A 25,953-nucleotide genomic window follows, 5' to 3' on the forward strand; every position below is an offset into this window, starting at 1 on the left:
AAGCTCCCTTGTCCAGGAACAGGGGGGCTCAACTCCAGTCCTCAAGCCGCCCCCCCAACAGGTCAGGTTTTCAGGATATCCCAGCTTCAGCCCAGGTGGCTCAATCAGAGGCCCAGTCGAAGACTGATATGCAGCCACCTGTGCTGAAGCAGGGGCTAATAGAGCCCTATGCTGAAGCTGGGATATCCTGAAAACCGGACCTGTTCGAGGACTGGAGTTCAGCTCCCCTAGAAGGCGCACGTTCCTGTTGAAGATGCGGATCTTGCCAGTGTGGCCTATTTTAGGTGGCCTCAGTGTGACACCCTGTAAAGCAGCTTACCTGCCTTATTTTACAATTGACATTTTTTTTTAATGTATACATTTAAAAAAACGCCCTGAGCCTGCAGCAGTGCTCACATCGCAACTCCGGGGGTTTGTTCTCACTTTGGCCCCACTCCGCCAGGCAGCACCGGTGGATCTGCGCTCCGTTTCAGCCATCAGGACGCCGGCTGCTGCTGCTGCCGCCATTGAATGGCTACCGCAGCGGGTCTGTTGGTCTTCAGGCTTCAGGAAGCTTCATTTATTTGTTTTTCTAAATAAAAGTTTTTTTTTTTTTTTAATTTGACCGTAGGGGGAAAAACAACAACAAAAAAGAGAACTAGAGATGAAAGCAGACATCCTATTATAGCGTATTCTGAAGAAATCTCACTTTAAAAGAAAATCTGCAGGGGGGAACTGCTCCTTCCTGGTGAGATTAGTGAGCAGCGCTTCAGACACCGCTCTCTCCCTTGTGTTCTGTGGCAGTAACCTGGATAAGTTGCTCTTACAGGTCTAAAGCAGACTCAATGAATGCTAAAAAAAAAATACAACAACATACGGACCAGTCTGAGCTACCAAATGGTGGTTTCTGCAGAGAAAGAAAAAGGAAGCGTGGAGGCAGCCATCAATGTTTTTTTATTGTGTATATAAGTTAAGGTGAATACACCCGTAGGTTTTAATGCAAAGGCTTCATCTACATAGGTTCTTGCATCAATCTGGCTACAATCCGTGCGAGTTGCATTCTGGAGCTCTGGTTCCGCCCCACTGCACGGCACATACATGGAAATTCGCTTCACACCCGTTTTAAACTGGTCCGTGTCAGCTGTGATAACTCCAGGGTTCGTGGCAGCCGCTTCGTATGTAACAAGAGTTCATCATTTAGGTGGCCACATACAAGTGGGTGCTATTAGCTTATAAAGCATGGTCAACGTTACAATAAAAACAGTATTCAAGATGAACTGTCCTTTTAATTCCCCCATAAATTGCGGGTGAGAATTATTGGTAGGCCCAGGGTGCGCATCAAAGCTTTGTGATCCAATCAGTGAGCTGTGTCTAAACAAAGGCTTTGGAATAACGAAAGCAGCAATATCCCCTCCCCAAGAAAACCAACATCATAAATTGTTCGTTTATAGTGTGCTGATCTCTTTCTCACTTTATTTGTTGAAAAACCTTCGTTTTTGCCCTGTTACTATTTTTGGATATTTCACTATAGGGACCCAGAGCACACTCATACTTAGCAACAAATATCCCATTCTTAATTTATTCACATATATACAAGGATCAACTTTCGATCCCCTAATGACCCTGATGAATGTATTTGAATACATTTATATTTTTGGCCAAGTTTGAGTGTGCTCTGTATTTCTATTGTGATACATTTTGGTGGTTGGCTGATAAAACACCTCCATGAGGCACCTAGAGGTAACCCTGTGTTTTTCCCCCCTCCATTTTTCTTATTTAAGATGTACTGCATGACATGCATGTCAGGTGTGCTTTGCTATATAGATGATTTTCTAATATTTTGCTGGCCTCAGCTGTTACCATGGGAACCTCTGTTGTTTTAATGTGTGTGGGTGGCAGCGGCCATTTTAGTTTCCCTGAGGGACAAAAATTTCAGCAACTGCAGAATGAAAAAAGGAAAAAAGGAAGATTATTGCTGGATGCCAACAAATGAATTTACAATGATATAAAGAAATGAAACATATATATATATATATATATTTTTTCATGGGGTATAGAGGAGATTGCGGCTTCAAAGGAGCGATCGGCTATTCTCCTTTTTTCCTTTCGCTGCCGGGGAGGCTAGCAATGCATTATGCTGCAGGCCCCTCTAACAGCAGAGTGGCTAAAAAGCACATGGCCATCTCTGAACAGGCACTCTTATATTCTCTACTATACTCTATACTCTTTCTCCTGTACGCCAAAGCTTTTATTTTTTTTCAGCTTTTAAGAGGGTATGGTACAGTATATAAAATGGCAGTCATTTCCGTGGTGCTCATTTAGTCATTAAACGCATGCGAATCAGAAGTAGATATTTAAAAAATATATTTAAAGCTGCATTTCAATCAAAATACTATGTGTTTTTTTTTGTTAAATAAATCAGTAGTATTAGACAATACTGCATTTCCCCCACACTCTTTATGCCTTTAAAAATCTTTTTTTTATTTTTTATTATGTGTTAAGCGTCTCTGGGTTGCTATATCAACCATTTAGGAAGCAACACCACTTCATCGTTTGAAAAAGACAGCCATATTATGTGCCCCGGGAAGCAGGATCTTTGGCGATCGATCGGCAGCTTAGATAATTACATTGCTGTAAAGGCAAGTAACTGCTACATGTATTAAAACAAAAAAAATGAAGGAAGAAAAAAAGAAAAAAAATCAGGCAAGAGGAAATAAATAAAAACAGTGCACAGAGTATCTGCTTTCCTGTGCTAATCTCAACTCTGGGGAAGGATTGTAGCTTTAGTTTCACAATCCTACTTTATAATACCGTTACATATTGTGCATACACTGTGTTATACTGCAGCTATTGAGAATGTGGTTTTAAACGCTTAACTACAAGCTGGCCCATTAAGATTGTTGTTTAAAAAAAAAAAAAGAATCCGGTTTTCTTTAGATTTATATTCTAAAGAAAATCACTGGATGATGTTAACAAAATTACAATCGAATTTCGACTATTTACTGCAAGACAAGGCAGAAAACGGGGGGGGGGGGGGGGGGGGGGAGGGGGTTGAAATGGCCCAGTACCCAGGCTCTCATGCCATCTCTCCTTCGTTTTCTGTAAGTTTCACCAACGTGGAGTCGGTCTCACTGATTTGTAGCACAAGCAGTGGAGTCTCACTGATACAACAAATCATCATTTGCCATTAAAATGCCTTTATCTTTGTTGCGGTCCACAACACCCAATCGCACCAATTTTGGTCCCAGGTGGTTGACATCCCTGCACAGATTGTGTAATGAGGGAGATGGGCCCTACAGGTACAGTATCTATAGCAGAAATGGTGAATTTATCTTCTAGATCCCCATTATGAGGTCCATAAATAAAATAGACAACCCATAGAAGATGACATTTCCCTACCTGGACTGAATGCTTATTGGACAATGTTTGTAACCTTCAGCTCTACTCCATAATAAACCTCCACAGAGTCCTGTGAAGCAATCATAAGGACTCTTGATTTGTCTCTGACACTGCGGCAGTGTAAAGGGCCACTTTGTTGGCAAGATCTGCATCTGCGTTGGCTCTTCTGCTGCCTAACAGGGGCAAAAGAAATAGCATGGGGGTGTTTCGGAGGCTTCTCAGAGACCGACCGCTGCTCTCTGACAATAGAAGGAAGCTAGGGATAGGGTAGTGCTGATGATCCAAGTGTCATGTAGGGTCCGGCTACTTGATCCCTGGTGTTAGAAGTGGTTATCAGCACAAGGAGAGGTTCTTTCGCTCCTCCCCCCCAGTTTACTTCAGGCAGAAAAAGCTTGAGGAGCGCGGTGGAGGGGCCAGCATCATGGGGGCCTGGTTCCTGTGTGTTATCTTTATCTGGAAGAGAGGATACATTGGAGAGGTCATCGCACAGCATCTCCAGTCTGAAGGTTCAGTCCCTGAGCGGCACAAATCAATGTGGCCACCTCAACCGTAATATTTGTGGAGACTCCCCCCTAGCACAGGACCAGCTATGCCGTGGGAACGGGCAGGAGATGGGAAATAACATGCAGTGACACAAACAGAGCACAGAAGATGCTGCAACGAAGAATCTCCCCCCGGTTTACAAATATCTCCAAGACAACATTGGAAAATGTATTTTAAAGCAGCTAGATTTGTCTGATCCCCTTAACTTGTCACCTTAAATATTAAATCTGTCATCTAGTAAAAGGGGGTACAAGATCGGCCTTAAGAGTCAAAAGGCCTCTTTATTAAGTTTACCAGAGTTAAATGCTAAAATGCCATACTTCTAATTAAAATAGGCCCTTGGTGCAGTGGTTATGAGCCTGTGAATTGTGACAGGCTATTAGGGAATCCCTGAGGCCATGTTTGGTAATGACAGATATTTTATTCCTCAGCACCCAATCATTTTAGTTTGACATATTTAAAAAAAAAAAAAAATTAATAATTCGAAAGGGTTAATGCTATTCTATATTATACGTGATATGTGTATATAAATTGATTAGCTTATTTAGAAAATATAAGCAGTAGTATTTTAACATATATGGAGTAAATGAGTTGGGTTTCCACAAAGTCATACATTTCGTAGGGTTTCTGCGGAGGTACAATACTCTTGCAAAGGGTTCTACATTTGTGCATGAAGGTTGGGAAAGCACAGTCCTAAAGCATCGGCGAGCTACATGCAGCCCCAACACCTGGCTGCCCCAGCAGCCCTCTCTCCCCAGTGCAAAGGGATGAGATGTTTGTGACATGCATCACAGCATCTCCTCACTCCCTCAATCTGCTTAATGACAGTGCCCTGATAAATACTGCCCTGCTCCTCTCCTGTGCTAATGATCAGTTCCAAGTGTATTAAAAGGAGCAGGACTAAATTCACCAGCGCGCTGGCATTAAGCAGCAGACCAGAGGGGACAGGGCGCTCCTACCCAGGACTGCAATGTCCCTTCTGCCTGTGCATTATATATATATATATCTCAATCATCTTCTTCTTCAGCCCTTGTCGATGTACTGCTGGATGAAGGCCTCCACAATCATATATATGTGGCTAATGTGCACCATTTTTGAGGGCTCAAGGTTCGTGCATGCAGCCTATGAAGTATATCATGTTGTCGATAACTGCTCTAGAGTAGAGCAGCTTGCACGTCTACAGGAAAATACAGCATTAAAATTAATATTACAGTCATAAAGAGGGTGAAGAGAGCATTGTTGACCACTAGGGGGCAGCAGATTGCCCAGCATTGAAAATATTAACGTTGTTCCTTAATTTTGGTCCTGTGCGTGACTGCACCTCTAATCATTTCATTAACCACAGGAGCCAGCAACCCATATTGCATTGTGGGATTTGTAGTCCTTCATATGTGTAATCCCAGGATGCTTGTGGATTGATAGCTTGGTGTGGACCACACACGGTCCTGCTGATACAGATTTAGAGAAGAGGTAGTTACACAGAAATGGCGGTAAAAGAGCATAACGTCACTTAAGATTACCAAAGTAACGCAGATTCAAGCCAGACTAGCTGCGCCTGTCTGGGATTGCATTAGATGGCCATTTCCTTTTTTAGTATGCAGTAGTCCCCGAGATAGAGATTCAGACAGTTTAGGTTTTTAATTAAAACTTGTAAATCTGCAGTACAATGAAAACCAGCAGTGACTGCAGCAGAGTGGGTTATCTGGGGTCAGCTGCAGGTGCTTATATCCCTGCAAGCAGTGCAGAAGGTTACAGTGTATGCAGCGCTGCACCACAAACAGATGTTAAAATACTGTTTTATATCCCAGGGGAATATTTTCCCTATCTCTAAAATGGCCCTAAATCAGGAGGACTGACACATCCAGTGTTTTCTAAGCTTGATTTCTCAAAGCCACAGATGCAGAAAACCAGTGCCAAGCGTTAACACGCCTTTACTCCCAGTCACGTGAATGCCAAACCGGACGAAGGATCCCAGGAGGGGTCCAACAAAAAGTACCACACCAACTACTCCCTGCGCCTCCGTTGTTCCTGCATGAATGGGAGTGTCAACGCTTAGCGCCCTTTTGTGGATTTGGGCCTCTGTGGTGTGAGAAAGGAGAATGTAAAGCCAGAACTGGGTCTACTTGTCCAGGCACCTTGAAAGCTGTATAATGAGAGGAAGTCAAATATCTCCCCCCCCCCCCCCCGAATATGAAATGGTATCTGAACATGGTATCTGTGCCGTGCTGCACATGCTGGCAGTGCTAGAAGAAGATTGCAATGATTATTATGGGGGCAGGCCTCGTTCCAATGTTCTTACCGTGCAGGGGGGCTGCATCCACGGTTCCCCGTCGATTTGCATTGGAAGGGTCTTCATAGTTCTGCAGAAAGAATAAATGTCCTGAATAGTGGGGCAGATGGAGAAGCCTTCCTGCTGTCCTATGTATGCTGGCCAAGCCCACGCTGACCTGTTACAGATAGGGTGCAACCTACACAGTTTCATCTTTTAAGTGCTATTCTTGTTCAATTGTTTGTATGTCTATCGGGTTCTTCACATTATTAAAGCCTATTCAAGCCATGGACAGGGAGTTTCCAAGTTGCCGAGTTGAGTAGGTTATTCGTGACTCGGGAAGATCCATATAGCGCGGAAATCAAATGTCATTCAAATTCTCCCTAAGTGACTAGACGATACAAGACACTACGTGAGTGACGTTTCCGTGCGATAGTGACCTGATCGGCACTATCGCAGTTTAAGGAATAACCCTCGGTGGGTGGAACGTGGCCAACAGGAGCAAATGAAGCACACTTTGTGATCTACGTAACCGTCCACCAGTGGCAGATGTACGAAGCTTGTTGATCTTACTTCTTACATTTTAGCGCAAGACTTGTAGCTGCAAAACCCCCTTTGCACCCGGTGGATTTATTTGATGGAAACGGCACCCGTTATATTTGCACATTTTGATACATTTAAGATTCAGGAAACGGAACATCGCAGGGCATTGATTCTACATCAAAAGCTTTCATGTAGAGCACCGACTTCAATATCGGATCTGGGCTCAGATTCTCATCAAATATTTTAAATGGTGTAAATCGGAGCGAGAGGACAAAACTTTAAAAACAAAACAAAAAATTATTATTTCTGCACTATTTCCAAAAGCTTGTGCCGGGATATGTCGTGCTTGTGTCGATATATATCGTGCTGGTGCCGGGATACATCTTGCTTGTGCTGTGATATATCGTGTTTGTGCCGGGATATATCGTGCTTGTGCCAGGATATATCGTGCTTGTGTCGGGATATATCGTGCTTGTGCCGGGATATATCGTGCTTGTGTCGGGATATATCGTGCTTGTGCCGGGATATATCGTGCTTGTGCCGGTATACATAGTGCTTGTGCTGGGATATATCGTGCTTGTGCCGGTATACATAGTGCTTGTGCTGGGATATATCGTGCTTGAGTCGGGATATATCGTGCTTGAGTCGGGATATATTGTGCTTGTGCCGGGATATATCGTGTTTCTGCCGGGATATAACGTGCTTGTGTCGGGATATATCGTGATTGTGCCGGGATATAACGTGCTTGTGTCGGGATATATCGTGCTTGTGCCGGGATATATCGTGCTTGTGCCGGTATATATCGTGCTTGTGTCGGGATATATCATGCTTGTGCCGGGATATATCGTGCTTGTGTCGGGATATATCATGCTTATGCCGAGATATATCGTGCTTGTGTCGGGATATAGCGTGCTTGTGCCAGGATATATCGTGCTTGTGCCAGGATATATCGTGCTTGTGCCGGGATATATCGTGCTTGTGCCGGGATATATCGTGCTTGTGCCGGGATATATCGTGCTTGTGCCAGGATATATCGTGCTTGTGCCGGTATATATCATGCTTGTGTCGGGATATATCATGCTTGTGCCGGGATATATCGTGCTTGTGTCGGGATATATCGTGCTTGTGTCGGGATATAGCGTGTTTGTGCCGGGATATATCGTGCTTGTGCCAGGATATATCGTGCTTGTGCCGGGATATATCGTGCTTGTGCCGGAATATATTGTGGAAGCAGCCAGATTTATCAATGTCTAAATAAATAGCTTAGGGATCAGTATTGAGAATATTTAGGCTCAGTAAGGGAGCCCCCCCCCCCCATTACTCACCGGATAGTGATCTCTGAACACTTTGCCAATCGTTTCCTTGCGCTTTTCAGCCCCGTGTAGATCTGCCCCATCTCCATGGCCCCCTCCAGCCCCACCACTTCCAGCCTCTTATCACAGAGGTCTGTGTGGGAGAGAAGGAGAGTTACAAAGCGGACACAATGTAACACAGCTCTGTCTTGATCTGCAATGTAATTCCTCTCAGAACATCACAGCTCTGAAACGTTTCTGCTAAAAGCCCCTGAGTCCTTTCATTGTCCCCATGACCACTACATGAGCCTGAAGAGTAACTCACCAATATCTACATCCCCAGCAGGGGAATGTGCAGCCACTTTACTAATTATCCCAACAATGCCTGAGAACGTATTGCGTATCGCGTCATGAATGTGAACATTTAGGCAGATTTTCAGTACAAGCTATTGCCATTGTCACTTAGTGAAGCCATTTAGGATACGTTATGTTTGTTGGTTTTTGTCTACTAACCTAATTCTTGCTCCTTTAAATTGTATCATACACAGAACATATATTTGTTATAGTATAACCATAAGTGAGAAAAACCCTCAACCGTACAGTAAATAAAAATACCACTTTGCATATTTCAGACAGGGCTGCAACCCTGTCTTTCCCTATTATCGCTTAGCAAACCGTGTTTCCACTGCAGCCAGGGATTCTGGGAAATGACATGCAGAGGAGCACAGTGTATCCTTGTTATATTGTAATCTATTTCACTGCTGAAGTCGCAAAATATCACAATATTATTATACGTATTTCTCCGAACTACAATAAACATTCTGTTTTTACAGACGTTCTGGCATATGTTGCCTTTTATGCAAAACAGAGTAATAAAAAGGCCTGGAGATCTTACAACGTGCAAGGCAACTCCTTCTCCCACGACAAGTGCACAGCTCCTCCATCATTCGAGGGTTAAACTCTGAAGGTGCTGCTTGTCCATGTTTAACCTTTGAACTCTCACCTTGCACACATGATTTCAGGGCTTCGGGGTCAGTGATAGCCTCCGGGGGGTTCTGGCAAGAGGTGTTGCGAGGCTCCCCCAAGGGTTTCCTAGTCTCACCCCACAGGTTGGAGCCGCCGTGCATGCTGGGAATGTTGATGACTGCGATGCCTTCCAGGGACACAGAGCTGAGATCCAGGGGTGAGCCACAGACCTATATATATATATATATATATATGATGTATATAGACCTATATAGATATGGTGCATCTCAGACATACCAAGCAAGGGGCATTTGTACTGTTACATCAACCCCTCATAACTATCCACATTGGTAACCTTACCCTTCTGCTGCCAGAAGGGCCCGCAATACATTAGTCGTCCATGCTTTTCAGGCCCCTCTGGCAGCGGATGGGTTAGCATAAGATGCCCTATCCATGTAATGAATAAACTTTCTTGAATCCAAATGACCAAAGTAGACGACAAGCCGAGCTTACCCATAACTACCCAAACAAGAGGCACGACACTGGGACCCAAAGCACATAATGAAAGAGTCAGAGATAGAAGACAAGCGAGACTGTACTCAGTCAGCTTTCATTTAATCCGTATATGAGCAACAATGGGGAGTGCAACACAGCTCTACGAATTAGTTTGCCACACTCCCATAGCCTCTCAGCCTCATTTGCTGAGGATAAGGGAATCGCAATAATAAACTGCAGCAAATGATGAAGTAGACATAGGTGTATAGGATTATAGATATTGTGGTAGCTGCTGTTATGAGAAGTTCCAATGCTTTGCATCACTGGCACTAAATAAGGTCCGGGCCCTTTGATCTGCACCTTGGGTAGGGCTAGTACCATCTGCCACCTCAACACTGTGCCCAACCACCTTAAAATACATACCTCGATTGAAAGAGTGTCCTTCAGCTTCTTACAGGTAGAGAAAACCGTCTCTGATGTGGCAAACTCAAAATACCACAACTTGTTCTTCATTCTACCAATAGAAAGTCCAATTTGTGACCTGATTTTTATATATCCTGAAATAATCCTTCTGAGCGTTCATGGACTTGACATATTTACCATACAGCATTTCGCACTGGGTTATCTACATGTGATGGTGGTATTTATTAGACCGGTCTTTCTAGTGGTTCTCAGCATGCGGACATGGCGCTAAGTGTTTGTGCTTCCTCGCTGATAATTTAAACCCATACTTAGTAAGCAGTGCTATTCAGGAGGATACTCTCCGGCTTTGGAAGACATTTTTTGGCCCATTCATTAGATTAGGTGTCCTCCTGCGCTGGAAGTGTAATCTCACATCTGGTATTAATGTGGGTAGCTAGGTTTTCATCAACAGAGTTCAAAATCACTATGCATGTCCTTCAGAAAGGAGAGGCAGAACCCCCCCCCCCCGTTACTTGCTGGTTTGCTGGTTGCCATTTTCACTGGTATGCTCTTTTATGTCTACGTATGGACTGGGGTCATTTCTACACTATGCAGTCCTGAGTAACCCGTTTGGCCCTGTGCAGCCCATTGATTAAGGCAACTTGTGACCTATTCAGATTAGTAGATATGACGCAGAGTTTCTGTGTAGCATGCAGCCTACAACCCATTCAATTAAAGCTCTTCCTCGGCCTGTATACATCTCAGATCCTTAACCTGGGCTCCCTACTTGTGTAACTCAGATCACGTGGAGTTCTTGGCAACAGGTACAGAGTGCAATTAAAATAAGGGTAAGCTGTATGCCTAGGGCTGTATTGACTCTATGGTTTCCTGGCTAGTGGGTCTCTCATGGCTTCTTAGTGTGAGAATGAAGCATGAGGTGCATATGCAGACAGATCAGTCATAATGTTGGACTTTGTGCCATTGAGCAGACATAGGGTTGTACGTAGATGTGATGCTCAGGAGGGGAATTGTGGTGTCATTCCTTTGCCGACAAAGGGCCAGTTTGGCAGCAAAGGGGTTACCTGGATGTAAAGCAATGAGCACAGAGTTGAAGTGTAATTGTGCAGCAGACAATAGGGTGTATTGTAACTCAGAGCAAGCACAGGAGTGTATGCAGCATGCATTGTTACAAAATCATAGTCACCTGCTGTTGAATTTCTCAGGGTATTTCTCCCTCATGATATGGAATCGGTGAGCAATGGAGGCATCCTGCAGACAGGAGACATAAGGTGAGGGAACATGTTCTGTCCCTGCATACGTGCAGGGAATATTAGCATGTCATGTACAACCGGTCCCCCACTATGGGCATCTGCTCTACAGAACAAAGGGGATCCACTCATGTACTTCCCAGTGTCCAGAGCGTCTGGTTCTAATACTGGCGGAACTCTATTACCCCACTGCAGGCAGGCTGATGGGCACACAAAAATCCTCGTAAAAACCCTTAAAAATATTAAAAAATAAAATAAAATGAAATATCGAAGTATTAAAACCCAATGCCCAGTATAACATATCAAATTGAAAAAGGTCAGGAGCAAAAGATTGGTATGTTTGGGGAACATTAAACTTCGTGTGCCTGTGATTCTGTATGTACATAGATTGAGCTGCGTCATGGTCCCCTCTGGCAGTGAGAGGTAATTAAACAAACATTCTCCGCCCGTTTGCTCCATGAGCGGGGACATTGGAGTCCTTGCCTCTGGGAAAGAAAACACAGACACTTGTTTGTCTCAAAATGTCTCCATTTTCTGCCACATACATGTATCAGCTCGGAGCACAGCACCTTACCCATCCCTGGCAAGGTCGCCCTTTAGAAGCAAGCACATAAAGGTGTTGGGGATGCGCACTTGTTGTACACTTGGTACAGTAGCAAGTGAGATGTCAGGGATCTCTCCGTTTCCCTGTGCACACATGATTATTGATTATAAGGGCCGTTCTATAGTGCGGCCGCGTGCTACGCCGTGCGCGCGCACGGCAGTTATAGATGGCTGAGGTTAGTCAGCCCTTCTATACAAGGGCCGCGCGCGCACGGCAGGGAGCGGGGAGCCGACAGACAGCGGCGAAGACGGCGAAAAGATGATTTCGCGCCGCTACCGGCACTCAAATGTATGTATGTGTGTGTATGTGTATGTATGCGTGGATGTGTATGTGTGTGTGTGTGTGTGTGTGTGTGTCAATGATTGCACAATTAAAATAAAAATTTTCCTTTAAAAAATCTTATTTAGGACTTATTTCACTCACACAACCCATGCACACACACATACTCACACACACTACCTGCAGCTCCCGGCTCTATTACAGGGAAAGCATGCGGCACGTGCACGCGCGTTCGCACGGCCGCAACCTGTAGAGAACGGCCCTAAGAAGGCAGAAGCTGTTTGAGACAGCAGCACTGCAATGCGTTGCAGACCCCACTGGCAGCGAGAGGGTTGACACCGTTTGTGCCACGGACGTATTTCCTGAGACACTTTACTGTTGGGATTTTTGCTGTACACTTTAAATGTTTTGAATGTATTGGGACTGCTCCACATTGGAATGGGTGAGATTTATTTTGGAGGTTGATCTTTAATGCAAATACACAGGCCTGCCTTTAGCCAACTGCCTCAAAAACACCCACGAGAGTTGACAATGGTTAGTTCATCTAGCCCACGGTGTTTTGACTTTCTGTACCCAATAGGGCTTGCACTCATGCTCACATAGCTACATGCATCCATTCTTGCATATATATACGCTCATTAGGGTTGACAGGTAGCTTCTCCAAAAATACTGGACACAATTGTGAAACGTGCAATGCGCTTGAAACACACGCACACGTTCGACACACACCTCTCCGCTCCATGCCGTTTTCTCCTCTCCTTTGCCCCACCATTGGCTGCTGCTGGGTAATGCAGCCAATCAGGATGGAGGAAGTTGCCCAGCCCCCTAGCAACAGCCCTGCTCTCTCCCTACTCAGGGAAATCCCACTCCCCCTTAAGCCGGTCAGGTAACATACATGTCTAGTATTACCGCTAATGTTTTACTGGTCAGTGTCCAAATACAGGACAGTCCGGCTCAAAAACTGGACACCAGGCAACCCTAACACAAAATATGTGTGTGATTATATATGTATGTATGTACATATATATATATATATACAGTGTTCGACAAACCTATACATTTGCTCGCCCCGGGCGAGTGGATTTAACCCCCGGGCGAGTAAATATTGGCCCAAGCAGCACACGTTTGGTACTAGGTGGCGAGTAGATTTTTTTGTGTGGCGAGTAGATTTTTTGGTGATTTGTCAACCACTGTGTGTATATATATATATATATACACACACACAACACACACACACATACACACAAACACTGAAGCAATGTATTCTCCTTCCAATCAGGAAAAAAAGGCAGCGCTCCAGAGGACTGATATGGATTTATTCAAAGTGAAATCAGATTTGATTTCACTTTGAATAAATAAATCCATTATCAGTCCTCTGGAGCGCTGCCTTTTTTTCCTGATTGGAATACATTGCTTCATGGATTGCGCCGTTTGGCGCATGGCGTGCACCCGAGGCAGTTCCAAAGTGTGCACCTGTTTTCTGTACCTATTATGTGCATACACAGACAGACACAGAGCAAACTGACTCTCCCTGCAGCCACAATCACAGACAGACACCGAGCAAACTGACTCTCCTGCAGCCACAATCACAGACAGACACAGAGCAAACTGACTCTCCCTGCAGCCACAATCACAGACAGACACAGAGCAAACTGACTCTCCCTGCAGCCACAATCACAGACAGACACAGAGCAAACTGACTCTCCTGCAGCCACAATCACAGACAGACACAGAGCAAACTGACTCTCCTGCAGCCACGATCGCAGACAGACACAGAGCAAACTGACTCTCCCTGCAGCCACAATCACAGACAGACACAGAGCAAACTGACTCTCCTGCAGCCACAATCACAGACAGACACAGAGCAAACTGACTCTCCTGCAGCCACAATCGCAGACAGACACAGAGCAAACTGACTCTCCCTGCAGCCACAATCGCAGACAGACACAGAGCAAACTGACTCTCCCTGCAGCCACAATCGCAGACAGACACAGAGCAAACTGACTCTCCCTGCAGCCACAATCGCAGACAGACAGAGAGCAAACTGACTCTCCCTGCAGCCACAATCACAGACAGACACAGAGCAAACTGACTCTCCCTGCAGCCACAATCACAGACACAGAGCAAACTGACTCTCCCTGCAGCCACAATCACAGACAGACACAGAGCAAACTGACTCTCCCTGCAGCCACAATCACAGACAGACACAGAGCAAACTGACTCTCCCTGCAGCCACAATCACAGACAGACACAGAGCAAACTGACTCTCCCTGCAGCCACAATCACAGACAGACACAGAGCAAACTGACTCTCCCTGCAGCCACAATCACAGACAGACACAGAGCAAACTGACTCTCCCTGCAGCCACAATCACAGACAGACACAGAGCAAACTGACTCTCCCTGCAGCCACAATCACAGACACACACAGAGCAAACTGACTCTCCCTGCAGCCACAATCACAGACAGACACAGAGCAAACTGACTCTCCCTGCAGCCACAATCACAGACAGACACAGAGCAAACTGACTCTCCTGCAGCCACAATCACAGACAGACACAGAGCAAACTGACTCTCCCTGCAGCCACAATCACAGACAGACACAGAGCAAACTGACTCTCCTGCAGCCACAATCACAGACAGACACAGAGCAAACTGACTCTCCTGCAGCCACAATCACAGACACACACAGAGCAAACTGACTCTCCTGCAGCCACAATCACAGACACACACAGAGCAAACTGACTCTCCTGCAGCCACAATCACAGACAGACACAGAGCAAACTGACTCTCCCTGCAGCCACAATCACAGCCAGACACAGAGCAAACTGACTCTCCCTGCAGCCACAATCACAGACAGACACAGAGCAAACTGACTCTCCCTGCAGCCACAATCACAGACAGACACAGAGCAAACTGACTCTCCCTGCAGCCACAATCACAGACAGACACAGAGCAAACTGACTCTCCCTGCAGCCACAATCACAGACAGACACAGAGCAAACTGACTCTCCCTGCAGCCACAATCACAGACAGACACAGAGCAAACTGACTCTCCCTGCAGCCACAATCACAGACAGACGTCCGCAGGAGATTTTCCCAAGTCTACCAAAGATTTTGGCACTCTTGTCATTCCACGACACTCAGCCAGCCTGTACCTTAAGGGCCCACATGATACCGGGGCCTACCCCTGCTATCCTCATAAACCAGCCTAAGCCTGCTGTCTAAGGTAATAAGGATTAGGAGAGAGTGATCAGTGTGATCTCGCATCAAAGAATATCAGAATCCCAGTAAAATATCAATTGTGCCTGAAACTTTTGTGGCATAGATTTCTCCTAATAAATTGTACTATTTATTTGCCGACGTGAGATTGAACCAGAAGTATTATGAGGTATGTGGCCGATCATTTTAATGTAATCTATCCATTCCTCTACACTTCATCAAGGGATCTACCAACTCCATGTAATTGCCCACCAAATGTCTAGTCATTGGTTCACATTCCTTAGTTCTGCACTAGCAAACTCATACTGTAAGTAGCCCCCACTGTTGTGTGATAGCATTATTCATTTTCTTTCCAGTTGTCACCCACTGGGATCTATAAGAAATAGTGGTTATAGTTTGTAGCGTTATTTAGGATGTGCTGACGTGTAACTGCCATTCCCGAACATCTGAGGATATAACATATAAACATAGAGGAGATACCGGCACCCCATGCTGGGGCCTGTAACTCTCGAGGCTGAAATTAATGCGGTTATGCTCCGGTGACCCCCTGCTTCAATACTGTGTTATTAAAATAAAAGCAGGGAGATCGCCTGTTAGAGGTGCACAGGGAGAGTGACTGATTCTGTCTCACTTACTGCGCGTCTCTTACAGACTGGTGCAGCCCGGTAGGATTAAAACAGCGCGAGTCCCATTTAGACGCAGGTACCCCCCCCCCCGTGTTAATCCCGATGGGCCATTACCGCCTGCTATGCCCTGCACCGCGGAGTCAACGATTTGCACACTGTGCACCAGCACATGCTCTACGGCAGCTGATAGATAGAAGATGCTACATCTGTATGTAATGTCACTTTAATATAGTGTTTATAATGCATCCCTAAACTATTTAAAAAAAAAAAAAATACATTTAATAGAAGCTGTAAATTAATCTAATCTCCTATTCTAAACTGAGAACGACTATTAAAATTGTTTAAGATGTCCAAATAGTCTATTTGTGACAGTAGGGGTAGCTGGCATCACAAAATAAAGGTGAAGCCCAGATAGCTACCCCTAAAACCGTGTAACTTGGCCCCTATGGAAGGCTGATTTCGGCCAAATGTATTTAATATTTGGGGGGGGAATGCAAAATAACTTATATGTAAATATATTGTCAGTAAAGCACTTTATTCCTTGTGGTAGAAATTCCCCCAGTTTAATGAACCAGCATTGTTCTGTGATGCAATTTGAGCGTCAGCCCTGTAAAGTGTAAATTTTGTTATGTGACTGTAAGTATCATTTCAATGGAAGGAGACTCAGCAATTCACTTAGCTGAGCAGTTCCATAGAAATTATATGATCAGGACAAAGGTGGGGGACGGCTGAGATGCCGGGACTTATGGTGAGGGGAGAAAGGCAGCCGATCAGATCTGGGAATAGGGCTCTCTGCGGAGTAGAGCCCATTGTATTCCATAGACTCTGAAGCGCCTACCCAGCAGGAGGTAGAGGACTGGCTAATAGAATCAGTTGCCGGGTCTGAGCCCCGCAGGCACTGTTTCTGTGAGCTAGTTTCGAATTCCCCGCTCTCCAAGTAGTCTCGGCCTCAAAGCCCGCCCCTCTCCTCTGATTCGCGCAGCCCGGCGAGCCTCCATCGAGCCCTCACCTGGGAGTGGCTGTTGCTTACCGGTTCGCACTGTGATTGGCTGCCGCTCCTGCTCAATGTTAAAGATAGCTCACGGGAGCTATGTAAGGAGCCAGCGATCACAGTGTTGTGAGACGGAGATCAGAGAGACTCGTGGAGTCTTACGGAGATTCCGTTGGACTGAGGCTTGGACCTCAGTGCCAACAGAGACAGTGTAGGAGAATCTCCAGACTTGGTCCAGTGACGCACAGGCGGGCTTTTCAGAGTTGCTCTGCTCTGAATAGCAGAGGACTCGACAGAAACGTGCCGGTAAAGCCTGGCCAAGCGGAGGACAAGTTTTGATGGGAGATTCAGTGTGAGTTGCCTACAGAGCCAATCCAGAGTTGCACAGAAGTGCAGGTTGAGCTGCAAGCTCTGTGTGACTTGCAGAGATAGCGTTGCAGACTTGTGAAGTTTGCGTGGAGCTCCGTGTGATCGGCTGAAGCACTCCGAGTTCAGGGAGATTCTGCAGGCAATCTATGGACTTGACGGAGTTACAACGGGCGGCAGATTCAAAGATGCTACTGCGCAAATAGCACTTTGGATACCAGAAGAAGAAATGGACAGGGTAAGCCTAAGCCTACTGACGCAGGCGCCCTGCACCTAGTGAGGCTAGAGACTTCCCCTAGGTCCCCTATGGGGAGTGTATGTGATAACTGTGTATTTGCTGATTCTCCCAGAATAAACCTGTTTATTCAATTACTTTGTCCTGTGCTTGGTGATAGTGATCCCGGAAGGCTTTTAAGGTGTTAAAAGTACTGGTCTCCAGTGACACTATTATTTATTCAATCCAAACTCTTACCCTTTTTACCATCAGCATACTGTATGTTTTTGCAAATAACCCACAATCTGTGTTGGCTCCCTCTATCACTTCGAGTAGCTCTGTCTTAGCTCCTACCTCTTTCTCTACCCCACTATGGGAGTTATTCATTACCCCGGGATGGTGCTGATCAGGGTGTTATCACATCAAAACTCCCATTTACGTCAATGCAATAGTGCACCCCATAGTCAAAATTGCAGTTTAATAAATACTCCCTTATGACTCTTTCTGCTTTCATTTCTTTCTGTTTCTCTCCCTCTTTGCCCTTGCCAATTCCACTCTTTCAGGTCCTCCTCTCCCTGGGTCAGCATTCAGTCAGGTTGTGACAAATCTCACATACCACCCCAATGGAGAAGTAGTTATTGATGATCTCGTATGGGACGGGATCTCCCTTCTCTGTAGGGTTGTCGGGTATGACCTCAATGTTCCATCGGTCCATCTGAAGGGTTGTGCTGCTCTCAATGTCCTTCAAGAACTTCCCCAGATTCTCTCCATCGTAGCCTGCAAATTACATTAATGGGGCCTGTCAGACAGTAGGAAATAAAGAGGAAATAATGGTTTGCTAATTGCATGTTGTGACGATGGAGAGGATTTGGTCCGGGATTAACAGGGTTACCCCCCAATTGGCCACCCTTTAACCTCGCCAGGGAGACAAGGGGTTAACTGGGCTGAGGCCCAGAAATGTGATTTAACCCTTGTTATAACATGAAAATGCTTATTCCCCTGTTCCCCCATGTTTTATTGTTTCTGGATCAGTGTCTGCATACCACACACACTGGGACTTAAGGGGTTAATAAGCTACAGTTTAAGAAAATACCACTGTATTGTGTCTTTTCAGGAAATCTGGACTTCAAAAGGCTTAATTGAAGTTGAATGTGAAAAGCAGAAGGTTTTTTTTTTAGTGTACAGTATGTTAATACCTGTTTGCAGGAAGCTAGAGTGGGGGTGAGCATTATAACTCACACTTACAAAGGCCTCTGATTCAGGAGGTCTGGGCCTTAGGTGTGACACATAGCACCAGTGACCAAAAGGTAACTGCCCTAATTGTTTATGCGGGAGGCAGGAACCAAGAAACGGAGTGTTTGTTCTTCACACTTACAATGGAAGCCAAAAGCCTGCTTCAAAGGGTTTATTGATGGGGGCAAGGGTGGGGCTACCCCAAGCAGGAAATCAGAATGAGTGACCTTATTAAATATAAGAATATTATGAGATGTCCTTGGCTGAACATGCTAAGAGTTACCTATGTGTATTCGTGACACCAAGCCCCCCCTGGGGAGTCTAATCACTGTATCCCTAGCAGCTACTAAAGGCCAGATATTAATATCTCTCTTAATGTTAATATTACACTGTAATGTTTGATCTCTCTGGAAGCGTCAGGTGTGACGGAATGTATTAATATGTCTCACCTGCCTGTACGTATTACTGAACTGCAGTTATGAAGTGATTTGCAGTAAATATGAAATTTTGGTTGAGTTCTGAGAAACTGCAAACCCCCTGCTATGGTAATAAGCAGGAAGGCTAGAATTTACATAGCCTGGTCATCAACGGCTAAATTGCTAATTGTTTATGCTTGCCCCAACTGACCAAAGGAGCTAACCAGTTTAAGTGTGACATTTCACACTAAACCCTGGAAGTCCAAAATTAGCTTCAAGAGCTTCAAAAGGACTTTTGCTAGACGGCTTGGCGCCGTGATTGGGAGGGAAGGGTTAAAATGATATATAAGTCAGAGCCACCCTTTTACCCATGTTGTTCATGTCCTTCATGTGCTTCATGACCTGCCTGTCTTGCTGTGATGTCAGCTGAAAGATGGAAGAAATGGCCCAGTCTGTAATCCTGATGGCTTTCTGTCCTAATCTTTAAGTAAGTGTCTATATTTTTGCTGTTATTTGTACATTTTGTGTGTTCACCTTTATCAAGGAATAAATTATATTTTATCATATCTAAGTCTCGTCCCAGTTCAAACCCAGGTATATATATATTTATATATATTTTTGGTGTAAATTACAGCCTGTCATAAGCTACCGTGACACATGTCAAACAAAAGACCCAATTAACATGCATCACTGTTACCATGAAACCGATAAGGCTCACTCTATTCCCTTTCTCCTGGTTCTACTACTTGTTTTCGCCACTATAATGGACACTCACCTCCTCCCCATCTCAGACAGCGTGCAAGGTCATTCCCGGTGCCCAGGGGCAGCACGGCCACAGGAGGCCTGTGAGGGAGATTGGCTTTGTCTAGGTGAGAGAGAGATCATGTGAAGGGCAAAAAAAGATATACATCTGGGAGACAGAAAAGGGGGGATTAAGTGGTACATGTCATTATCAAACACTATTACCAAAGTACAAGCTTCCACCTCAATGAGCTCACCATCATCCCTATACCCAGGATCCTTTGCACATGCCTTGCTTTTTACTCTCGTGTTAGTATTCAGAAACAAAGCCACATTTTATTTGAGTGTGGTAGGGATCGTGTTCTGCGCCTACATCCTAACACACACCCTACATACCATTATGCTGCAGACATAAACTGCATAATGCACATGTATACACTGCACACACTCAATGCATCAGATATTCTTACATTGTGCTTACACACATACAAGTTACTCCCATCACATGATATGGGGTGACCTGGCAGAAAAGAAGCCACGTCCACGTTATGTCTGGTGACCCGTGACATCACCACCGTGGTATATGTAGTCATCTTGAAAGTTCTAGAACTCATGTTCCTCATAGTGTCAGTTGGAGGGTCTCACAGTCAGTAATGTAAGTATGTTCCTATGTATATATATATATATATATATATATATATATATATATAAATAAGTGTATTACTGTTGTCGTATCCCTGTTTGTTGTTTTATAGTTAGAGAAAGTGCTCTATACAGATAGCATCTGTAGTAATGGCCTTAGAGGATTCATTTGTTCGGATACGAGGAAGCCTATGCCCCCAGGGGGTACCCTAACTAGGAGCTCTGGGGCATAGGCGGATCGGACGGTCCGCAGCTAACTCAGAACCAGTAGACCTAAGAGAGGCACTTCAGGAGTAGCACAGAGATAATGATCCTGAGGTAATAGAGACAGGGCCGGATATAGAATTTTTCCGCCATAGGCACTTACCTTTTTGCCCCCCCTAGCCTCCTCCTCCTCTTACTGCGTCGCCCTCCTCCTCCAGCGTCATGGCTTCATGTGGCAACACATTTCCATGACAACGGAACACCACGTGACTTTGCGGCGTCATTTGACACCAAGACGCTGCAGAAGGAGGGCGACGCTGCAGGAGGAGGTAAGAGACCTTTACAGAGGCCCCACGCTCTCCCCCGCTGATCAGTTTAATTGTTGTGGGGAAGAGAGCGGGGCGTCTGCCGCCACAGCACCGCCCCATCCGAAATTTGCCGCCCGCCTGAAATTTGCCACCCTGGGTCCAGGCCTAGTAGGCCTGTGCCTAAAAACTGGCCTGTATAGAAAGTAGGCCAAAGCCCACAAAAGGGGCCCCTTTGGAGTTGACCAGTCGGACGCTATACAGAAGTGGGACAAACCAATTAATGCAACTAGAAACAAGACAAAGCATCTCCCAAGTATGAAAGAGTAAGAATGACCTAGGTAGGAATCAAACAGAACAAACATGGTTATTCACCAGTTAAAGTGTATATAGTAAGGAATGTCTTGGTGTGAAGAGCTTTATGAATGGCTGCTAATAAAGCTCCTGTTTGTGCCCATCATTATTCCACCAGCATATCTGCGTGGACCCAGCACCCCGACCAGGTATGAGGAACTGAACAAAGCCATGTACATAGTGAACTGATGTAAACTCCTTAAAGCCGGGCAGGGAGGGTTACATATGTGTGTGCTTTCTGTTTTCACATTCGTGTTTGGTAGAATAATCCATGTCCTAGCAGTCACAGTGAATGCCCTGATCTCTTATCACAGTGAAAAGGTTAAACTATCTAACTGCACCCCCATGAAATGTCTCTTACCAATGGCATCCAGGATCCAGCCAACTGTCCCATCCCCCCCACACACCAGGATCCGATAGTTTGGGACATCCCGGAAAAAATTTAGCCTGGAACCAAAAAAAAAAGAGGAGTAAGGGAAGTGGGCGGAAAAGTATGAAGAGATGATGTGTCTCATACAATCCATCTCAGCTACATGCTTCATTTCTCTGTCTTTCCACGTGAATTCCACCCCTCTTACCCTGCAGCCGGGCCCCCCTTTAGCAGGTTATAAACCTGTCTGGGGTTCAGCAGATACTGGAACTTCCGCAACACTCTGAAAAGAAAGAGACATGCGGGTTGTTACACAGCTGAGGAGCAGCCTGTGCGGCGGGCGGTGGCAGCGCGGCGGTATATCACTGGGAAGCACTGAAGTGTTCATTCCAAGTGACCTTCAAACGCGTCGGTGCATTGGGGACAAGTATTTGTGGCACCGAGAACAGCACGTAGGAGAAATGTATCATTTAAGGGACAATTTGTGTGCATAATGTCTGCAAGGTACATCTTGGGCACACCAGTGTGTGAAACGTAACGGCAGGCTACACCCCAGAAAGGTTCCCTTCTTGCTCTTTAAAAAGAAACTTTGTTTATTGTTTTTTTTTAACATCTATGTTGAAGATATAAAACATTTACAAAAAGTAAAAGATGAGGCGGCCATGTTGCCTCTTTGGTGATGTCACTTATGGTGCATGGAATTTCAGGTATGATACATATAACTCTCCATAGATCACCGCAAGATATAACATGATCTAGAAGCATAGATTCTTCTAAACACTGGTGATACGTCACTGGTAAAAAAGTGGTCTTAAATTAAAATGTTACGTTAGAACCACAACCTTTAAAAAAAAAACTCCTGTGGTCACTAAATTGTCCACGTTACAGGCAGCCACGGAACGTGACATTTATACAGCAGAGAGATGCACAGCACTGAACGTGGCCGCACAAAGAAGCAATGCATGCAACACATGGCTTGGTATTATTTACCTTTATTGTTTTTATTATTTTAATTGATATTTAAGGCGTTCTTGCCAAATTAATCACACACAGCTATTACCTTACATGAAAACATCCAGATTCCAGTTTTACGTACGTTAGGTGTAGCCTGCCTTTAACAAACTACATTACATACCATTATGCTGCACACATGTACAGTGCACACACTGTATGTGCATTACACACACTCTTACATTATGCCCACACAATGCATACTACACATACACCACACATACTCGCTGCACATGATGCATGAGCAGCACACTCACTCACCTCTCCCCCTGCTTCCCTCCACTCTTCGGGTTGACAAAGACAAGCAACGGGTGTGTGTCCAGGATTGGGACTATCTGCAAACAAAATCAGAGCCGCACTGTAAATTTGGGGAAATCAGCAGAGCGACGCAAAGTAATTCATTTCATTGCTCATCACATCCACAGCGCAACGCTCGATAACTCCCCGTCAGAGCCAGTGACACAGATCCACTGCATTCTTGCAAAGCATTAGCCCATAACCAAGGCACTGCTCGGCTAGAGAAACATGTGGAGTGGTATCAATTCCCAGTGACATGATGATGTGATAGTGCAAGGATAGGACGGATGCTCCTTTCCATGTTATAACACCATGCCCGACTGTGGCCCAGATCCACAAAACTCCGTTAACGCCGGGCTCATAGTGTCATGTTATCAAAATCAGTATCGGACGTTATGTTCCCTAAGGATAACGTGAATCCACAAAGCTAATTACATGCAAGAACAACGGCTGTTCGTTATCTCATTAGCATAGGCTTAACAGCATGTTAAGTTAGCACTGCCTCGCGTTAGCTTAACATGACGTTACGCCCGTCTTACCTAAAGGTGGCTCTCTCCAGATCCTGAAATATGTGTGTTGGAGGAGAGCACACATATTTCTAGACAAGGGGGGCGCAAACTTTTTTCCCTGCGCCCCCCTGCCGGCTATCCCCTCACTCCCGCGCCCCCCCCCCAACTCCAACTTACCCGCGCACCGGCGTAATGACGTCACGTTGCCATAGCAACGTGACGTCACATGACCTCGCAGCGTCGTTTTGACGCCGCGTTGCCATGGCGACGCAGGGAGGAAGCCGCCGGAGCCACAGTAAGTTAGGTTTACAGAGGCCCTGCAGCTCCCCTGGCACTTAATTTAAGTGCCTTCGGGAAGCGCGCCGGGCCTCTGTAAACCCCGCGCCCCCCCGTCGGCAGTCTCGCGCCCCCCCTGGGGGTCGCGCCCCCCAGTTTGCGCACCGCTGGTCTAGACAGAGCCAACGCCACCTTTAGGTATGACCTAAGTCAGGGGAGCGCAAACTTTTCCAGCTGCGCCCCCCCTGTCTTCCCTGCCTCGGTGATGGCACCACCCTCCGTACCTTGACGCTGCGTCAAATGACGCGCGGGGTCACGCAACGTCACGTGACCCGCGACGTCATTTGACGCGTGTGACGTCACGCCACATGGCTCCGCGGCGTCATTTGATGCTGCGTTGCCATGGCGACGCGTCACAGAGCGCCTGAATCCCGGTAAGTAGAGTGTTGCAGGGGCCTCACGCGATCCCCCGCCATTAAATTAAATGCTGTGGGGATGAGCGTGGGGCCCCTGCAACGGCCTGCGCCCCCCCCCCCCCCCAGCAAAATCTCCCGCCCCCCAGTTTGCGCACCGCTGACCTAAGTAACGCATCGTTAAACCCCTGTGTTAACTATAACGGAGCTCTGTGGTTAGGCGTTGATAGAGGGCCTGTGTGAGGCGAAGACTCAGAAGCTAATGACAGACAGCGGTGCTTCATGTGGAGGGTGCAGTTAGCATATAAGGGATCTGCACAAAACTAGATGGGAATATTAGCCTCAGGATAACCTTGCCAGGGTGCAGGTGGTCCCTAGTCATTGGAAAACAGTGGGCAGTAAATCTCCAGGAGGTATGGAACTCAAAGCCTTAAGTTGATGGGGTCATAGAGAGCTACCTCAAGGATGCATGAGTCTATGTGACATTGGACAGGGCGACTATACACTATAGCAGGGAGGGCAGCGGGAACTATGAGGAGCCCTATGGAAACAAACAGTTTGGGGAAGTCCTAGGGCACACGATGGACAGAGTAATGAGAGAAGAGTGAAAAGGGGGCGTGGGTGGGTTTCAGTTCAGTCCTCACTCGCAGTGCCTGCCCCTCTGGGGTACTGAAGGTTTGAGAGGTTTCCTCTGTGGGAGTTATAAGGTTCTTCTGGCTGTTTTGCCTTTCCTGAAATAGAAAGAGAATGAAAAACATGAGAGAGAGAGTGAGTAGCGAGAAGGCAAAAGATGCATTAGTGACTGATAAGAACATGAGGTGGGGGAGGAGGGAACTAAAAGAAGGGGCAGAGATGGGGGGTAGAGTGCAGAATGTGACAGACAAGACAGAACAAGAAATATGTAAAGAGAGAGTGATTAAATAAACTGAAACAGGGTAGACAGAGAGTGAAGAAAGTGAGAAAAATGGTAAAAATTAAAATAATAAAAAGGTGAGAAGATTAGTGTCATGTCCTTGTTAATTAAGTAAGAGCTTATTACAGTAACTCTAGGGTACACTGGGTCCAGCACTAAGCTTAAGGCTTAGCAACTGTGGCAAAGCCTCCAGGAGGGTCCTTGACATTTCACTCACCAGGATTATTGGATATATGGCAGCGGGGGGTAATATATGATCCCGCAGGAGTCCTCCGTCACACCGCAGGGGGATAAAAGCGGCACATTCATCATGAATCTACAATAACAAGAGGTTTTTATCAAAGAAACATGCGGATCTAAAATACATGGAACAATAATGTCACCACCAGAAAGTATCCATAAGCTCCACTGCAAAGGAAGCAACAGACTGGTTAACATGCCCTGCAGTGCAAGGACAGACTGGATGGGTCAGAAGTTACTTAGCAACTGTCTGTGTATGTGGTGGCAGGGACTCATTTCATGAATACTATGTCCTTTCATTCTCTATATCCCTCTGGTAGCCTACTGTGGTAGGATCAGACGTAGGTTGCTTCTGTGATTGCCTCTCTACACCTCTGTGAGGTTAGCGGAAGAGAGCAGGTGAGGGTCTGGAAGGTGAGGTCCTTACCTTCATGTGACACCAGACGCAGCGTTGACCGGTCAGGCTTTGGAAGCTTTTGATTTTCTTCTGACACTTGTCACACTTGTGGGCCTCGCAGCCACCTCTCACCCACATGTGGGCCTGTCCCTGAGATAGGAGACAGCGAGAAAAG

At 45.8% G+C, this 25,953-nt stretch overlaps 1 protein-coding gene across 3 annotated transcripts in view; it reads right to left on the minus strand.

The window, feature by feature from the left end:
- Nucleotides 1–914: 914 nt before the first annotated feature.
- DGKA (diacylglycerol kinase alpha) overlaps nucleotides 915–25,953 on the minus strand; it is a 122,875-nt gene continuing 97,836 nt past the window's right edge. For all 3 annotated transcript variants that reach the window (XM_075591373.1, XM_075591372.1, XM_075591374.1), the window contains exons 11-24: nucleotides 25,809–25,928; nucleotides 25,359–25,457; nucleotides 24,873–24,959; nucleotides 22,995–23,068; nucleotides 21,931–22,005; nucleotides 21,714–21,799; nucleotides 19,882–19,971; nucleotides 18,074–18,234; nucleotides 11,093–11,157; nucleotides 9,910–10,000; nucleotides 9,029–9,221; nucleotides 8,059–8,179; nucleotides 6,221–6,281; nucleotides 915–3,831 (exon numbers count right to left, since the gene is read on the minus strand). In XM_075591373.1, the coding sequence (XP_075447488.1) occupies nucleotides 3,751–3,831; nucleotides 6,221–6,281; nucleotides 8,059–8,179; nucleotides 9,029–9,221; nucleotides 9,910–10,000; nucleotides 11,093–11,157; nucleotides 18,074–18,234; nucleotides 19,882–19,971; nucleotides 21,714–21,799; nucleotides 21,931–22,005; nucleotides 22,995–23,068; nucleotides 24,873–24,959; nucleotides 25,359–25,457; nucleotides 25,809–25,928 (1,404 nt within the window). In that variant the 3' untranslated portion in view covers nucleotides 915–3,750. The remainder of the gene's footprint in view (nucleotides 3,832–6,220; nucleotides 6,282–8,058; nucleotides 8,180–9,028; nucleotides 9,222–9,909; nucleotides 10,001–11,092; nucleotides 11,158–18,073; nucleotides 18,235–19,881; nucleotides 19,972–21,713; nucleotides 21,800–21,930; nucleotides 22,006–22,994; nucleotides 23,069–24,872; nucleotides 24,960–25,358; nucleotides 25,458–25,808; nucleotides 25,929–25,953) is intronic.

Source organism: Ascaphus truei, chromosome 3 (assembly GCF_040206685.1).
Source record: "Ascaphus truei isolate aAscTru1 chromosome 3, aAscTru1.hap1, whole genome shotgun sequence".
Classification (NCBI taxonomy): domain Eukaryota; kingdom Metazoa; phylum Chordata; class Amphibia; order Anura; family Ascaphidae; genus Ascaphus; species Ascaphus truei.